Source organism: Salvelinus alpinus, chromosome 27, assembly GCF_045679555.1.
Source record: "Salvelinus alpinus chromosome 27, SLU_Salpinus.1, whole genome shotgun sequence".
NCBI lineage: Eukaryota > Metazoa > Chordata > Actinopteri > Salmoniformes > Salmonidae > Salvelinus > Salvelinus alpinus.
In genome coordinates this window covers 36,681,453-36,700,583 of record NC_092112.1, presented here as the reverse complement: position 1 = coordinate 36,700,583, position 19,131 = coordinate 36,681,453, and the positions used below count along the sequence as shown (strand labels likewise).

At 41.3% G+C, this 19,131-nt stretch overlaps 1 protein-coding gene across 3 annotated transcripts in view; it reads left to right on the top strand.

The window, feature by feature from the left end:
* Positions 1 to 5,195, top strand: part of LOC139556487 (centrosomal protein of 128 kDa-like) — a 38,779-nt gene extending 33,584 nt beyond the window's left edge. For 2 of the 3 annotated variants that reach the window (XM_071370501.1, XM_071370500.1), the window contains exons 22-25: positions 1,237 to 1,314; positions 2,543 to 2,656; positions 3,629 to 3,737; positions 4,008 to 5,195. In XM_071370501.1, the coding sequence (XP_071226602.1) occupies positions 1,237 to 1,314; positions 2,543 to 2,656; positions 3,629 to 3,737; positions 4,008 to 4,138 (432 nt within the window). In that variant the 3' untranslated portion in view covers positions 4,139 to 5,195. Of the gene's footprint in view, positions 1 to 1,236; positions 1,315 to 2,542; positions 2,657 to 3,628; positions 3,738 to 4,007 lie in introns of those variants that run through there. The other variant, XM_071370503.1, reaches the window with a different exon arrangement.
* Positions 5,196 to 19,131: the final 13,936 nt, after the last annotated feature.

The following is a 19,131-nucleotide window of genomic DNA, read 5'->3' as shown; positions in this document are numbered from 1 at the left end:
TCTCCTCTAGGATTTTGCCTGTGCTTAGCCCCATTCCGTTTATTTTTATCTTGAAAAACTCCCCAGTCCTTAACGATTACAAGCATACCCATAAACTGATGCAGCCACCACAGTGTTTGAAAATATGGAGAGTCGTACTCATTAATGTGTTGTATTGGATTTGCCCCAAACGTAACACTTTGTAATCAGGACAAAAAGTTATTTGCTTTGCCACATTTTTTGCAGTATTACTTTAGTGCCTTGTGGCAAACAGGATGCATGTTTTGTAATATTATTATTCTGTACAGGCTTCCTTTTCACTCTGTCATTTAGTTTAGTATTGTGGATTAACTACAATGTTGTTGATCCATCCTCAGTTTTCTCCTATCACAGCCATTAAACTCTAAACTGTTTTAAAGTCACCATTGGCCTCATGGTGAAAACCTTGAGCAGTTTCCTTCATCTGGCATCTGAGTTAGGAAGGATGCCTGTATCTTTGTAGTGACTGGGTGTATTGATACACCATCCAATGTGTAATTAAAAACTTCACCATGCTCAAAGGGATATTCAATATCTGCTTTTTTATTTTTTTATTTACCCATCTACCAGTAGGTGCTCTTTGCGAGGCATTGGAAAACCTCCCTGGTCTTTGTGTGTGTGTGTGTGGTACAGAGATGAGGTAGTCATTCAAAAATCATGTTAAATACTATTATTGCACACAGAGTGAGTCCATGCAACTTATTATGTGACTTGTCAAGCACATTTTTACTCCTGGACTTATTTAGGCTTGCCATAACAAAGGGGTGGAATGCTTATTGACTCAAGACATTTCAGCTTTTTATTTTTACTTAATTTGAAAAATGTCCCAAAAACATAATTCCACTTTGACATTATGGGGTATTGTGTTTAGGCCAGTGACACATTTTTAAAAATTTAATCCATGTTAAATTCAGGCAGTAACACAACAAAATGTGGAAAAAGTAATGGGGTGTGAATCCTTTCTGAAGCCACTGTGCATGTACTGTGTAGGAAATAAATACCAGCACACTGCACTTTCCTAGTATCACTAGTTCATTTAAGCCAACTTATAGCAGCCTACTGCTGTTGTCAGAGCTTTTTTAGTACATTGTGTGACAGTACAATAAAGCCTTTTGAATTGACATGAATTGTAGTTGGATACAGCACCTTGCGGTGTTGTATTGTGGGTAAAGCTAATGTGCAGTATATTAACCTCCTTGTATTCCTTTATCTATTCAGAGCACCAGGCTGGCGGTGGATCACCTGGAGTCGGTCCCTGAGAAGCTGTGTCTGCTGGACAACTTCAAAGACCTGGAGGTGTGGCTCACTGGGGAGACCTGGGATGTACCGAATATATGGGTTGTTCCACGAAATTAGGGCCATTTGCATCCCTTTTGATATTTTAAGTAGAAATTGTGCACAAATATTGAATTTTAAAAGCTTGTTATATTAAATGAAGTGCCCTTTAATATAGACCACATGGGAAATTCCCTAAATCTTGTATGAAAAAAAGACTTGCTAAAATGACTAAATTCTGCATTTTGACATGTCCCTCTGTGCGACCTCTGTGACTTCTAGGAAGACTTTATCCAACTTAACACCAACGTTTCTCTTTGCTTTGACTAAGTCATTTCTGAAGATGATTATTTATTTGTGATTTATTTTAATTAAGGTAAATAAATAATCAGGATTTTGAAGCCCTTTATCTACTTACCCAGATTCAGATGAACTTGTGGATACCATTTTCCTTCACACTGGACACAGAGACATACAAATGATGTTACAAACGAAGTTCATCTGACTCTGGGGAAGTAGATAAAGGGCTTCATTGCCAAAATCCTGATGTATCCCTTCGAGGTCAACCCTATTACGTGAACTGAACTCTCGTTTTAATATGGTGAAACTATTCCTTTTGAAGTATTTTTTTCTCCCCAAAAGAGACATTGAACACCTCATAGTGAAATCATAGTGTAAAAGCAGGTGAACTGGTTCTATTCTTTTTGGCCATTTTCTCATGTTTTGTGGTGGGAAACTGAGCGGGTCGAGCATAACACGTCAACCCTGTTACCCATAGATAGAAATGTTTTAGCAATTGACATTTTTTTGTGAAGCTTACATTCAATTGCCCATCCCTGCTGATTTTAAAATGTAGTCATCAACCCTGTTACGGTCAACCCTATTACTTTCTGTAGGACTTATTCGGCACTTATTATAGTCATTCTTTTATTTAACCTCTTGAGATGGGGAAAAAAAGTTTTTTGTTTATGACAGAATGTTAAAATGAGGTGAAATTAAACTTTTTCACCAAGTTAGACTACTCAAACGGCATCTAATTGGTGGAACGACCCATATGTCCAGAAGGGAGACCTGCGGCCTGGGTCTTTCTATGTGTTTAATCTCTTCTGAATCTTATTGACACCAACCTAGGTGTCTATCTAACCTGATCCTAGATCTGTGCAACTTCAACTCCAAACCGGTTTTGTGATGAGTTCCATTTTGTGCCTGGTTTGTGTCGTGATTGACTATTTCCATGTTGTTTATATAGGAGTCTCAGCGGCAGAAGGAGTTGGTGGAACAACGTTACATTAAATACAAAGAGATCGTTGGAGTCCTGCAGCACCAGCTGGATGAGTCCAAACGACAGATACAGGAGTGCAGGGTACTTGACTACATTACCCACAGTGCACTCTATGTATATGCTACATCAAATATCAGCTTTATGATACCTAGAAGCCCAAAACGAGACTTTGCCACTCTGCAATTTCAACACTTGGCCTGTTCAAAGAGTACTTTGTACTCTTACTCCCAGAGCCATCCAGCCTATGACACCTTCTGAGTACACTGGTGTATCGTTGGTCCACAACTGGCATTTGCATTTAGTATGAATATTCCAAGCCAATGTTGGCACACACAACTGACAGAGTGAGACGGAGGGTAGTAACTTCCAATCAGTCCTAATCATCATATTTATCTTCTCACGCGGCCAACAGAGAAACATTGCATTGTTGACAGCAGATTGCCATCAGTGTGTCTATTCCGCCCGCACAGCAGCCACACACACACACACACACACACACACACACACACACACACACACACACACACACACACACACACACACACACACACACACAGCAGCCACATCGAAGCCAGTTTTTAAAGTGCATTAATCTGCCAGACGACTCTGCTGCGACGCCAAACGACTCCCGTGTTGATCCATAAGTGCTGATTGCATTAGTGCCTAATAGCACGGCGCCCACCAGGAGTTCATTTAAAGAAAGTAGAATAAAGAAAAGTCTTCATCTCCTTAGCTTTCACTTTGATTGCAGTTAGCGGCAATCTGTTTCAGTACAGAATGCTGATAGTGTCCATTCTCATTTAACGCTGGTCCTGGGGACCCACAGGATAAGCACAGACCGGAGCTTTTTTGCAGCCCAGCATTTTAACAACTCGAAGACGAGTTGCTTAGTTTAATCCGTCGTGCTAGTGCTGGACTGGAACAAAACTCTGGTCGCCCTGTTGGCTCACCCAGGACAAAGACTGAAAGAGTGCTGCTCAGAATACATTTCACATAAGGTTGGATGTTATGCCAGTTTGCAGTGTGTGTACTCAAGACTGTACCCTCTTCCAGGATGACAGGTTGGACGCTACAACGCAGAGCATTCGATTGACTTCTCTCTCCTCCTCCATAAGAGGCCCTAGCGCTCTCCTCACCAGCTCCAAGCTCACTGACACCACGTGTGAGTACACAGCCGCAATGTTCAGCTCTCGTCTCCTCTCGAAGAGTCCATGATTGTGATGTGTGGTTGTTTTACCTCCTTCAGTCGACTGCGCTGATTGTAAGCGCGTCTGCTAAATCACTCAGATATGTCTCAGACTCTAATGTAAAGAAACTCTGTGAAGAAGCATTGCGCTAAAAGGCCCTAAAACATGTCAAAAAATGTAAAACATGACTCTTAATAGGTTGTGCTTAGTGTTGTAACTCCTCCCTTTCTCCCTGTGGTCCTTAGCTCCACACAAACACCTGGCCTCTCCAGACTGCACCCTGGACTATAGCCTTTCTCTGGACCGCCGAGCCTCTCCTGCTGTCAACGGTGCCCATCATCACTCCGTCTCCGACCACCTCAACAGTAACACATAGTGCCCACCATCAGGGAGTCACACTGGTTACATACATGTATTCATCAACAAGCTTTTCATTACAGAGTTGGATAGAGGGCTCACACAGAAGTGCGTTTTAACATGGGCATAGAGGCGATAATAGCAAAGGTAGTGGTGGGCCCTCTTTTTAACTCTATGCCTTACTGACAGTACAATCGACACCCACTCTATGCAGTACCGTGGTTGCAAAGCATCACCACAACAGTCTTCCGTGAATACCTCAACCAAAAAACAGCCAACCCTTCCAAGCTGCGTAACTAGCAGCCAACCTAGAAAACAGCTAGCATGAAGCCAAGCATACATACTAAGTGCGATTTGTGATAAGTAAAGCAGGGTTAAACCTAGTGGAAGGTTCATAGCACATAGCTTGGGGTGTCTTATAAGAGAACCACCAAATTTGGCACTGTGAAAGACGATTGCAGCTTTTTTTATGAACCCATATTTATGAAGATTTTTCATTGAATGTTACTTTGTGCAAAGAAAGCAGGCACAGCTTAAAGAACCCATGAAGTTTGAAGTAGATTGAAGAACCCGTGATAAAGCCAAGATAGGTCAACATTCCAACATGTCATACTAACGTTACATTTCTATACGTATTTCAACACTCAAAACACTTCTCTGAAAAACACTATTTTAAGCCCCAATGTTTACCTTTTTTTGTGGCAGTTTTTGTACTCTGGTGTTATCATGCCAATGTGTTTTATCTGAACAGATTAGATGTGATGATTATATTTATGCTGACATTCTGTGAAAGATGTGCTGCCGGTTTAACTTCATGTAGCCCATGCATTAACAATATATTGTTATTATTTTCAACAGACTTGACAAGTCACAAGGAGTTTGTTTTTATATTGGAGTGTTTTTACCACTACCGTCATTTTTTATTTAAAAGATGTACTTTTATGCATTTGTGGAAATAAGTTTTTATTTGTAAAGAAGAAGAAAAATGCCGATAAGCACAATATATGTATATTTTTATGAAATGTAGAAAAGAATATATGCAATAAACAAATCTCCACAGATCTGTAAGGATCATTTCCCCTGAGCCCTGGTCTCATCCATTTCAAAATGAAGTGTTGTTTCCTTAGGCTCCTAAGTCTCTATGGTATGTCAATCGCTGTTGCCTTGGTCCATCTGTTGAGAAAATGACTCGTAGCATGGGCTTATGTTTGTAGGTTTATATGGCCACTCCAGCCTTATTTCAGCTTCAATTTACATTTACCAAATGCATCTGTACAGAAGATCCGATACATATCTGCTGTACAGTGAAAACAAGTCGCTAGAAAGTTCTGTGTCTTTTCAATTTTGAGTTATTGTATTAACGTCCTATGTTCTGCACATAAGATTTCACATCTCGGACCACATGTAGCTATGCTGTCTCTTTCCCTCAGGGACTTGCGTAGCAGCCTCATCCTCAACCTTTCAAAGTTGAATACTGTACTTTCATATATTGCTGTCTCTGTAAACTTCACTGATGAATGTCTTTGTTGATCAAAACTTCTCTACAGTGCATTCGGAAAGTATTCAGACCCCTTGACTTTTTCCACATTTTGTTACGTTACAGACTTATTTGAAGATATAATCAATTGTTTTTTTCCCCTCATCAATCTACACACAATACCCCATAATGACAAAGCAAAAACAGGTTTTCAGAAATGTGTGCAAATTTATTACAAATAAAAAACTGAAATATCACATTTACATACAGTACCAGTCAAAAGTTTGGACACACCTACTCATTCAAGGGTTTTTCTTTATTTTTACTATTTCTACATTGTAGAATAATGGCGAAGACATCAAAACTATGAAATAACACATATGGAATCATGTAGTAACCAAAAAAGTGTTAAACAAATCTAATTCTATTTTATATTTTGAGATTCTTCAAAGTAGCCACCCTTTGCTTCTCTCAACCAGCTTCACCTGGAATGCTTTTACAACAGTCTTGAAGGAATTCCAACATATGCTGAGCACTTGGCTGCTTTTCCTTCACTCCAACTCATCCAAACCATCTCAATTGGGTTGAGGTCGGGTGATTGTGGAGGCCAGGTCATCTGATGCAACACTTTCCTTCTTGGTCAAATAGCTCTTACACAGCCTGGAGGTGTGTTGGGTCATTGTCCTGTTGAAAAACAAATTAGTCCCACTAAGCGCAAACCAGATTGGATGGCGTATCACTGCAGAATGCTGTAGTAGCCATGCTGGTTAAGTGTGCCTTGAATTCTAAATAAATCACTGACAGTGTCACCAGCAAAGTATCCCCACACCATCACCCCTCCTCCTCCATGCTTCAGGGTGGGAACCACACGTGGAGATCATCCGTTCACCTACTCTGCATCTCACAAAGACAGCGGTTGGAACCAAAAATATCACATTCGAACTCAGACTAAAGGAAATATTTCCACCGGTCTGAGGTCCTGAGCGCTCTAGAGCAGGTTTCATCAAGGATATCTCTGTACTTTGCGCCGTTCATCTTTCCCTCGATCCTGACTAGTCTCCCAGTCCCTGCTGCTGAAAAACGTCCCCACAGAATGATGCTGCCAGTACCTATGCTTCACCGTAGGGATGGTGCCAATTTTCCTCCAGACGTGTCGCTTGGCATTCAGGCCAAAGAGTTTAATCATGGTTTCATCAGACCAGAGAATTTTGTTTCTCATGGTCATAGTCCTTTAGGTGCCTTTTGGCAAACTCCAAGCGGGCTGTCATGTGCCTTTTACTGAGGAGGGGCTTCCATCGGGCCACTCAACTATAAAGGCCTGATTGGTGGAGTGCTGCAGAGATAGTTCTGGAAGGTTATCCCATCTACACAGAGGAACTCTGTCAGAATGACCATCGGGTTCTTGGTCACCTCCCTGAACAAGGCCTTTCTCTCCCAATTGCTCAGTTTTGCCAGGCGGCCAGCTCTAGGAAGAGACTTGGTGGTTCAGAACTTCTTCCATTTAAGAATGATGGAGGCCACTGTGTTTTTGGGGACCAAACATTTTGTGGTACCCTTCCCCAGATCTGTGCCTCGACACAACCCTGACTCGGAACTACAGACAATTTCTTCGACCTCATGGTTTGGTTTTTGCTCTGACATGCACTATCAACTGTGGGACCTTATATAGACAGCTGTGCCTTTCCAAATCATGTCCAATCAATTGAATTTACCACAGGTGGACTCCAATCAAGTTGTAAAAACATCTCAAGGATGATCAATGGAAACAGGATTCATCTGAGCTCAATTTCAAGTCTCATAGCAAAGGGTCTGAATACTTATATAAGGTATTTCTGTTTTTATTTAATACATTTGCACAAATTTATAAAAAACTGTTTTCACTTTGTCATTATGGGGTATTGTGTATAGATTGAGGATTTTTATGTTTTATTTAATCCATTTTAGGATAAGGCTGTAACAAAGAAATGTAGAAAAAGTCAAGGGGTCTGAATATGTTCTGAATGCACTGTAAATGGACTGAACTGTTATATAATTCATATTCATGTTTTAAATTGAACGACAGGCCTTGGCTATGAATATTCTGAGGCTGTAGGTCCATAACCTACAGTTAAAATCATTTGGAAGTCTTCTGTTACCGTTGAGTGGTGAAGGTTCACTGACGTCTAGTGTATTGGTCTTTTCTGAAGCTCTTACAAACCCTTTCAAAAGTACTTTCTCTCAATTACATGGACTGTCAGCTTTTAGGTCTTAGTTTTTAGTTTTTTTTAGGTCTTAGGCCAAGTACACTGAATACTCCTGTGAAAAAATGACTGTACAGGAGAGAGCTCTTTTGGAAGATTCTAACACATTTGCTCTATCATGGGGTTGTTTTGTTATTATCTGTAATCATCATTTTTGTATTGATTTTATTTTCAGTACAGAGCAAACAGAATATTGCTCTGCATAACACCAAACTGAAGAATGAATTTAACATATTCCCCTTTATGATATTCTACACAGCTAGCAGTTCTAGGGAGATTATGTATTTTTTAATGTTACCCATAATGTTCCCCTTTGAGTGTCCAGTTTTCCGTAGATTAGTTTCTATCTATAGGCAGGTTTCCATTGACCCAGGTTTATTTGACGAAAGCAATATCATAAAAAAATCATTGGGACGTGTAATGGAAATGGCAGATACAGTGTCTTCAGAAAGTATTCATAACCAATGATTTATTCCACATTTTGTGTTACAGCCTGAATTCAAAATATATACAGTTGAAGTCGGAAGTTCACATACACTTAGGTTGGAGTCATTAAAAATGGTTTTTCAACCACTCCACAAATGTATTGTTAACAGACTGGTTTTGGCAAGTAGGTTAGGACATCTACTTTGTGCATGACACAAGTCATTTTTTCAACAATTGTTTACAGACAGATTATTTAACTTATAATTCATTGTATTACAATTCCAGTGGGTCAGAAGTTTACATACTGTACACTAAGTTGACTGTGCCTTTAAACAGCTTGGAAAATTCCAGAAAATTATGTGGCTTTAGAAGCTTCTGATAGGCTAATTGACATAATTTGAGTCAATTGGAGTAGTACCTGTGAATGTATTTCAAGGCCTACATTCAAACTCAGTGCCTCTTTGCTTGATATCATGGGAATATCTAAAGAAATCAGCCAAGACTTTAGAAAAAAAATTGTAGACCTCCACAAGTCTGGTTCATCCTTGGGAGCAGTTTCCAAACACCTGAAGTTACCACGTTCATCTGTACATTCAATAGTAAGCAAGTATTAACACCATGGGACCACGTAGCCGTCATACCACTCAGGAAGGAGACACGTTCTGTCTCCTAGAGATGGACGTACTTTGGTGTGAAAAGTGCAAATCAATCCCAGAACAACAGCAAAGGACCTTGTGAAGATGCTGGAGGAAACAGGTACAAAAGTATCTATATCCACAATGAAACGAGTCCTATATCGACATAACCTGAAAGGCCGCTCAGCAAGGAAGAAGCCACTGCTCCAAAACCGCCAAAAAGCCAGACTACGGTTTGCAACTGCACATGGGGACAAAGATTGTAGTTTTTGGAGAAATGTCCTCTGGTCTGATGAAACAAAAATAGAACTGTTTGGCCATAATGACCATCGTTATGTTTGGAGAAAAAAGGGGGAGGCTTGCAAGTCGAAGAACACATCCCAACCGTGAAGCACGGGGGTGGCAGCATCATGTTGTGGGGGTGCTTTGCTGCAGGAGGAACTGGTGCACTTCACAAAATAGATGGCATCATGAGGCAGGACAATTATGTGGATATATTGAAGCAACATCTCAAGACATCAGTCAGGAAGTAAAAGCTTGGTCGCAAATGAGTCTTCCAAATGGACAATGACCCCCAAGTATACTTCCAAAGTTGTGGCAAAATGGCTTAAGGACACCAAAGTCAAGGTATTGGAGTGGCCATCACAAAGCTTTGACCTCAATCCTATAGAAAATTTGTGGGCAGAACTGAAAAAGTGTGTGAGCAAGGAGGCCTACAAACCTGACTCAGTTACACCAGCTCTGTCAGGAGGAATGGGCCAAAATTCACCCAACTTATTGTGGGAAGCTTGTGGAAGGCTACCCGAAACGTTTGACCCAAGTTAAACAATTTAAAGGCAATGCTACCAAATACTAATTGAGTGTATGTAAACTTCTGACCCACTGGGAATGTGATGAAAGAAATAAAAGCTGAAATAAATAATTCTCTCTACTATTATTCTGACATTTCACATTCTTAAAATAAAGTGGTGATCCTAACTGACCTAAGACAGGGAATGTTTACTAGGATTAAATGTCAGGAATTGTGAAAAACTGAGTTTAAATGTATTTTGCTAAGGTGTATGTATTCTTCCGACTTCAACTGTAAATAAATACAAAATTCAACCATCTACACACAATACCCCATAATGACAAAGTGAAAACAAGGTTTTAGATTTTTTTTGTGTATTGAAAGTGAAATACAGAACTAACTCATTTACATAGGAATTCACACCTCTTTGCTATGACACTCCAAATTGAGCTCGGTGCCTCCAATTTCCTTTGATCACCCTTGACATGTCACTACACACAACTTGATTGGAATCCACCTGTGGTCAATTCAATTGTTTGGATATGATTTAGAAAGAAACACACCTGTCTATATAAGGTCCCACAGTTGGTGTGCAGAAACACGATGAAGTCCAAGGAATTGTCTGTAGATCTCTGAGATAGAATTGTGACGAGGCATATATGTAGGGAAGGGTATAAAACAATTTCTAGAGAGTTTCCAAGAGCACAGTGGTCTCCATCATTGGTAAATGGAACAAATATGAAACTATCCAGACTACGTAGAGCTGGCCGTCCCATCAAACTGAGGAACCGAGCAAGAAGGACCTTAGTCAGGGAGGTGACCAAGAACCCAATGAGCACTGACAAAACTACAGAGTTCCTTGCCTGAGATGGGAGAACCTGCCAGAAGGACAAGTCTCTACAGCACTTCACCAATCTGGGCTTTGTGGGAGAGTGGCCAGACGGATGCTACTCCTGTGAAAAAGGCACACGTGAAAGACAGATCATAAGGCAAAAGATTCTGTGATCTGATGAGACAAAAATGTAAAACTTTGGCCTGAATGCAAACCAGGCGATGCTCATCACCTATCAGTCTGTAACACAACAACATGTGGAATAAGTCAATGGATATGAATACTTTGAAGGCACTGTATAGGATTACTGTTCTAAATTTCAAAATTTTTATCTGTTCGGCTGGGGTGGATTTTTCTCATGTCTAACTTCCTCTATTGCAACAAACGATGATAAACTGTTTTTCAAATAAATTATGAATAATTTTGAAGGTATGCGGGTCACGTGATGTTATTATGCAACTATAAAGCTCTACTCCACATTTAATTCTAAATACCTACAGCTTGAAAATGATTTTGTTCAACTATAAAAAATTGTGTTTCTTTGCAGGACAAGGATTAGGAATAGCCAATTATTGCATTCTATCAATGCTGGGTTTCGAGGCTACCTGAGACATGACACAGATAGGTGGGAGGGTATATAGGCTGTCGCCAATTTATTCATGCGCAATTTGCCTAAATGGGTAATTGAAACACTTCACTGCTACATTTTTATTTTACACTGTAGGTGTGACGTCATTACGTCCAGCTGTTTTTATTGACACATGATAGTTCACTGGAAATGCACCCTAACAGGAAAATGTATTTATTTTTATTACACCTTTTTCGTGATATCCAATTGGTAGTTACAGTCTTGTCCCATCGCTGCATCTCCGCTACGGACTCGGGAGAGGCGAAGGTCGATAGCCGTGCGTCTTCCCCGAAACACGACCTGCCAAGCCGCACTGCTTCTTGTCACACTGCTCGCTTAACCCGGAAGCCAGCCACACCAATGTGTCGGATGAAACACTGGTCACAGCTTGCAGGCGCCCGGGCCGCCACAAGGAGTCACTAGAGCGCAATGGGATAAGGCCAACCCCTCCCCTAACCCGGACGATGCTGGGCCAATTGTGCGCCGCCTCATGGGCCTCCCGGTCACGGCCAGCTGTGACACAGCCTGCGATTCTGTGCCTTAGACCGCTGCGCCACTCGGGACGCCCCCTAACAGGCAAATGTTGCATCTATTTTCTATGCAAACTTTCTAAACATCAACAAAAAAAATCACTGGACAAGTTAATTGAAACATACAGTGCCTTATTCATACCCCTTGACTTATTCCAAATGTTCTTGTGTTACAGCCTGAATTCAAAATGTATATTACAAAATATTATATATATATTATATATATTAACTCACCCATCTACACAATACCTCTGAATGACAAAGTGAAAACATGTTTATACAGAAATATCTAATTTATATACCTATTCACACCCCTGAGTCAATACACATTAGAATCACCTTTCACAGTGTTTACAGCTGTGAGTTTCTCTGGGTAAGTCTCTTAAGAGCTTTGCACACCTGGATTGTACAATGTTCTTCAAGCTCTGTCAAGTTGGTTGTTGATCATTGCTAGACCATAGATTTTCAAGCCAATATAAGTCAGCACTGTAACTAGGCCACTCAGGAACATTCACTGTCTTTTTGGTAAGCAACTTGGCATTGTGTTGTAGATTATTGTCCTGCTGAAAGGTGAAATTGTCTCCCAGTGTCAGATGGAAACAGACTAAACCAGGTTTTCCTCTATAATTTTGCCTGTTCTTAGCTCTATTCTGTTTCTTTTTATCCCCCAAAAACTCCCCAGTTCCTTACTGATGAAAAGCATACCCATAACATGATGCAGCCACCACCATTCTTGAAAATATGAAGAGTGGTACTCATTGATGTGTTGTGTTGGATTTGCCCCAAACAATGCTTTGTATTCAGGACATTTTTATGCAATATTACTTTGGGGCCTTGTTGCAACCAAGATGCATGTTTTGGAATATTGTTATTCTGTACAGGCGTCCTTGATTTCACTCTGTCAATTAGGTTATCATTGTGGAGTAACTACAATGTTGTTGATCCATCCTCAGTTTTTTCCTATCACCGCCATTAAACTCTGTAACTGTTATAAAGTCACCATTGGACTCGTGTGGAAATCCCTGAGCTGCTTCCTTCCTCTTCGGCAACTGAGTTAGGAAGGATGCCTGTATCTTTGTAGTGACTGGGTGTATTGATACACCATCCAATGTGTAATTCATCATTTCACCATGCTCAAAGGGATAAGTCAATTTCTGCTTTAACCTTTTTTACCCATCTACCAGTAGGTGCCCTTTGCGCGGGATTGGAATACCTCCCTGGAGATTGTGGTTGAATCTGTGTTTGAAATTCACTGCTCGACCGAGGGACTTAACAGATAGTTTTATGTGTGGGTTACAGATATGAGGTTGTCATATTTTTGGGGGTTAAACACTATTATGTGACTTGATAACCAAATGTTTACTCCTGAACATATTTAGTCTTGGCATAACAATGGGGTTGAATACTTCTTGACTCAAGATGTTTCAGCTTTTCATTGTAATTCATTTGTAAAGAAAATTCTAAAAACATAATTCCCTTTTGACATTATGAGCTATTGTGTGTAGGACAGTGCCACAAAATGTCAATGTAATCCATTTGAAATTCAGGCTGTAAAAAAACCTTCTGAGAACCTTTTTAGCACATTTTGGCGTTAGAGTTAGGAGAACATTCCCTTGATGTCAGACAGAACATATCCAGAACGTTACCCTGTTTTCAGAATATACAACATTAACGTTTTACGGGACGTTGCAAGAACATTCATGTCTCGTTTCCGTGGGTTAGCAGAATATTCCGTCAACGTCGCAACGAACATATGTAACGGATGTGAAATGGCTAGCTAGTTAGCGGGTACGCGCTACTAGCATTTCAATCAGTTACGTCACTTGCTCTGAGACTTAAGTAGGGTTTCCCCTTGCTCTGCAAGGGCCGCGGCTTTTGTGGAGCGATGGGTAACGACACTTCGTGGGTGTCAGTTGTTGATGTGTGCAGAGGGTCCCTGGTTCGCGCCCGTGTCGGGGCGAGGGGACGGTACTAAAGTTATACTGTTACACATACACAGAACATGGTTGCCATGTTCTAGACACGCTTCAGGAGAACGTTGCAAGAACATTCATGTGTCCAGTTTTCTGAGGGTTAAACATAAAATCAACAAGGCTACATATACTTAGTTGAAAACAAACTTAAAAATACCAATGTTGCTAAATATCATGTCCATGGCACTGATTTCTCTGTGTGTGTGTGTGTGTGCGCGCTCAAGTAAAAAAAAAAAAATGTTGACTCACCCTACTACTTGTAGACTAGCTGAAAGTCAATGCCATCCTTCTCTCTTTCATGTGGCAAAACGGTCCTTGGCTCTGTCATACAGTACGCTTTTAGTTTTTGTTGTCAAAGGCTCCCGAGCTAAAATGCGTGCTAGCCTAACTTCCTCGCATGGACAACAATGAACCAGCTAAGTTAGCTAGCTAGTTAGCGTGAGCCTACTAGACTACATCTAGGCTACATATTGAGCTTCAATCATCTCAGGCCAGTGACACAATATATTAACTTATGGTTAGATCAGAATCGCCTTCATAATCATTGGCCTGTACAAAGAATTAAGTCAAAACCAGAAGTCCAAATCCTCATCTCCATCCATGGCTTAGGGAAGTGTCGATATAGCAAGCTACTACTCCAGGACATCAACACAAGCAGACCAGAAACAGACAGGTTTTTCTGACAATGATGCTGCTTTGCTTAGTGTGTGATTTGATTAGTCTGAAGCCAAACGCAAACTGGCCTCGCTTGGGGGGTGTTATGCTGTACCAGGACAACCCACAGTTGAGATCAGCTCAACGCTGATTGGCAAATTATTTTATAATTGTTTTTTATCAAGGGAGGCCAAACACTTGCTGGCATCAATCAAACAAATGCTACTCTGACAACATGTCATACACTTTTGGTCCAGACAGCATCAGATACAGGGGCTACACATACTGAGACAGAGGGGTGCTGTTTCCCTCACTCGTATGATATCTCCGGTGAGATTAAGCCATTTGCAAATTGATGGAAAAAAATGAAATCACAGAGAGACTAAAGAAATATCATTTTTGTTATAATTTTGGGGGGGGCAAATATTTGACGAAGCCTGGCTTCCCTTGGCATCCATGAATACATGCCACTAACTCTTACAGTCTTAACAACAGTTACAACACACTTATCTGATCGAATTAATATGAGTTTTCCTTGAAAGATGGGAATCTGTAGGATTTCCCCTTGAGCACGAGTTATGACTAGATTTCCACTACCTCATCAATCAGTATTTATTCATTCTATGTAGCTGAGCATCTCAAAGAGAACTTCACCATGTTTTTCAAATCCGTACCACATATACCATGTAGAACAAACGTGTCATTTTAATTAGATCAGATAGGTGTGTTGTAACTGTTGCCAAATAATAACATTAACATACAGTATGTTGCTTAGAAGGTGAGAGTAGAGAGACTCCCCTAGCAGGTCTCAAGCCCAGGCCACCAGCACCAATGACAAACACCCTAACCACTGTCCCTATAAGGGATATCTCTAGGGCATGTACTTATTGGGCCGGTATAGTTTTTAAATTTTTTATTAAACCTTTATTTAACGAGGCAAGTCAGTTAAGAACAAATTCTTATTTTACAATGACGGCCTACACCCGGCCAAACCCTCTCGTAACCCAGACGACGCTGGGCCAAATGTGCGCCGCCCTATGGGACTCGCGATCACGTCCGGTTGTGATAGTTAGGCCCTGTCCAGAATAAACCCTAACCACTCCTCCCTAGGCACTTATGTAGATGAAACAACTTGATAGGTATAAGCAATAGTGTGAATGCACTTTGAAGTAAATGTCAGTTAAAAGGACTCTCAAGAGAAAACCATTTTAAAGATCATAGTGATTCAGGAGTATCATTTAAAACAGGTTAATATGCCCCACCAACAGACAACTATACAGAAAGCCCTTAAATTGCTGAAATAAGTCAATACAAATAAAATTATGAGAATAGTCTGATTAAACGATACACAGATATGGTGGCGTAGTGGGAAGATAGTAATACCGTGAACCAAGAGGTTGTGAGTTCAAATCCCAGGGAAGGCATGCACAATGTAATAATGTGTGTCAAATATGTACGTTAAAAGCACTGTGCGTGCGCGCCACCTTGCCAATAAACAAAGAGCTGTGAATGGATCAGTTGTTTACCAATCGGGGCCTTGATTTGCTTGGCAACAGTAAAATGGTGTAATGAAATGTGACTAGAATATGAACATATATTCTAAAAACATGGCAACCATGTTCCGAGTGATGGTGATGGAATATTCTCCTAACCCTCAGAAAACTGGATACGTGAATGTTCTTGCAAAGTTCCCATGAGCTCCTTTATCTTGCTCACATTGAGGGAGAGGCTGTTGTCCTACCACCACACTGCCAGTTCTCTGACCTCCTCCCTATAGGCTGTCTCATCGTTGTCGGTGATCAGGCCTACCACTGTTGTGTCGTCAGCAAACTTAATGATGGTGTTGGAGTCGTGTTTGGCCACGCAGTCGTAGGTGAATAGGGAGTACGGGAGGAGACTAAGTACACCACCCCTGAGGGGCCCCATTGTTGAGCATCAGCGTGGCAGACGTGTTGTTGCCTACCCTTACCACCTGGGGGGGGCTCGTCAGGAAGTCCAGGATCCAGTTGCAGAGGGAGGTGTTTAGTCCCAGGGTCCTTAACTTCGTGATGAGCTTGGAGGACACTATGGTGTTGAACTCTGAGCTGTAGTCAATGAACAGTATTCTCACATAGGTGTTCCTTTTGTCCAGGTGGGAAAGGGCAGTGTGGAGTGCAATTGAGATTGTGTCATCTGTGGATCTGTTTGGGCGGTATGCAAATTGGAGTGGGTCTAGGGTTTCTGGGATAATGGTGTTGATGTGAGCCATGACCAGCCTTTCAAAGCACTTCATGGCTACCGACGTGAGTGCTATGGGGTGGTAATCATTTAAGCAGGTTACCTTCGCTCCCTTGGGCACAGGGACTATGGTGGTCTGTTTGAAACATGTAGGTATTACAGACTCAGTCAGGGAGAGGTTGAAAATGTCAGTGAAGGCACTTGCCAGTTGGTTCTCGCATGCTTTGAGTACACGTCCTGGTAATCCATTTGGCCCCTTGGCTTTGTGAATGTTGACCTGTTTAAAGGTCTTGCTCACAGCTACTGAGAGCGTTATCACACAGTCATCCAGAACAGCTGGTGCTCTCGTGCATGCTTCAGTGTTGCTTGCCTCGAAGCGAGCATAAAAGGCATTTAGCTCGTCTGGTAGGCTCGCGTCACTGGGAAGCTCGCGTCTGGGTTTCCCTGTGTAGTCCATAATTGTTTTGAAGCCCTGCCACATCCGACGAGCATCAGAGCCGGTGTAGTAGGATTCATTCTTAATCCTGTATTGACGCTTTGCTTGTTTGATGGTTTGTCTGAGGGCATAGCGGGATTTCTTGTAGGTGTCTGGATTAGTGTCCCGCTTCTTGAAAGCGGCAGCTCTAGCCTTTAGCTCGATGCGGATGTTGCCTGTAATCCATGGCCTCTGGTTGGGATATGTACAGTGGCAAGAAAAAGCATATGAACCCTTTGGAATACCTGGATTTCTGCATAAATTGGTCATAAAATGTTATCTGTTCTTCATCTAGGTCACAACAATAGACAAACACAGTCTGCTTAAACTAATAACACACTAACAATTATACGCTTTCATGTCTTTATTGAACACACCGTGTAAACATTCACAGTGCAGGGTGGGGAAAGTATCTGAACCCTTGGATTTAATAAATGGTTGACCCTCCTTTGGCAGCAATAACCTCAACCAAACGTTTTCTGTAGTTGCAGATCAGTCCTGCACAACAGTCAGGAGGAATTTTGGACCATTCCTCTTTACAAAAATGTTTCAGTTCAGCAGTATTCTTGGGATGTCTGGTGTGAACTGCTCTCTTGAGGTCATGCCACAGCATCTCAATCGGGTTGAGGTCAGGACTCTGACTGGGCCACCCCAGAAGGCATATTTTCTTCTGTTGAAGTCATTCTGTTGTTGATTTACTTCTGTGTTTTGGGTCATTGTCCTGTTGCATCACTCAACTTCTGTTGAACTTCAATTGGCAGATAGATAGCCTTACATTCTCCTGCAAAATGTCTTGATAAACTTGGGAATTTATTTTTCCGTCGATGATAGCAAGCTGTCCAGGCCCTCCACCATACTTTATAGTTGGGATGAGGTTTTGATGTTGGTGTGCTGTGCCTTTTTCTCTCCACATAGTGTTGTGTGTTCCTTCCAAACAACTCAACTGTAGTTTCATCTGTCCACGGAATATTTTGCCAGTAGCACTGTGGAACATCCAGGTGCACTTTTGCAAACTTCAGACGTGCAGCAATGTTTTTTTTTGGACAGCAGTGGCTTCTTCCGTGGTGTCCTCCCATGAACACCATTCTTGTTATGTGTTTTACGTATCGTAGACTCGTCAGCAGAGATGTTAGCATGTTCCAGAGATTTCTGTAAGTTTTTAGCTGACATTCTTCTTAACCTCATTGTCCAGAAGTTATTTTTGGTCATAAGAGACGGTAGCAGCAACACTATATATAAAATAAGTTATATAAGAAGTTACAAACAACAACAACAACAAAAATTTACAAAATAGCACAATTGATTACGGGCGTGTAAAACGTCAGCTATCCTCTTGGGCGCCATTTTAACACACGCCATTTACCTGTGGGATGTCCAGTAGTGTGTTTTCCATTTAAATGATGCTTTTATTAAACAGAGTGTTCCATTTGGCCTTGTTGACGATTGTGAGAAATAAAGTCAGAGTTTAGACTTGTTTTCTTGTAACTTGTCTTTCCCAGACACCTTATTGTAAATAATTGACTGCAGAGTAAATAGAAAGAAACTATTTGCTCTGAGCTAAGCTAACCAACAGTAAAGTATAGGAATTATATTCAAAGATATTCAATACAGGACAGTCATGTATTCAAATCAATTCAGATTATTGAAGGTTTTTCTTACCCTCCATTAAATCAGAGATGGAACAGAAATCAGGTCATTACAGCTGTGTTGTGAATGATGATACACAATAGTCTTCAACGCCGCCAGCTAGTGACTGACAGTAAACACACACACACATGAATGCACGCACACTTGGGTGCACACACATGCGCACACACGCTGTAATGTACACGCACACATGCACACTTGTGCGCACACTCACACAGACACGCTCCACAGCATACTGCAGTGCCAAACGGGTCATTTGTGAATACATCAACCTACTGTTGTTGTTCCAGTAGTTACTGCCTCTCATTTGGATCACATAACGATGGGGTGCTTTGTACTGCAGTCTGGGCTGTTATACATTTATGGTGCTGCTGGCGTAAGCCTTTACGGCATCAGCACAGCCCGCAGCCTGCTCCCATCAGAACAGACCTATTTGGCTTGCATTATAAACCCATTGAATCAGACAGGTTTGCTGTTCTACTGCTCTA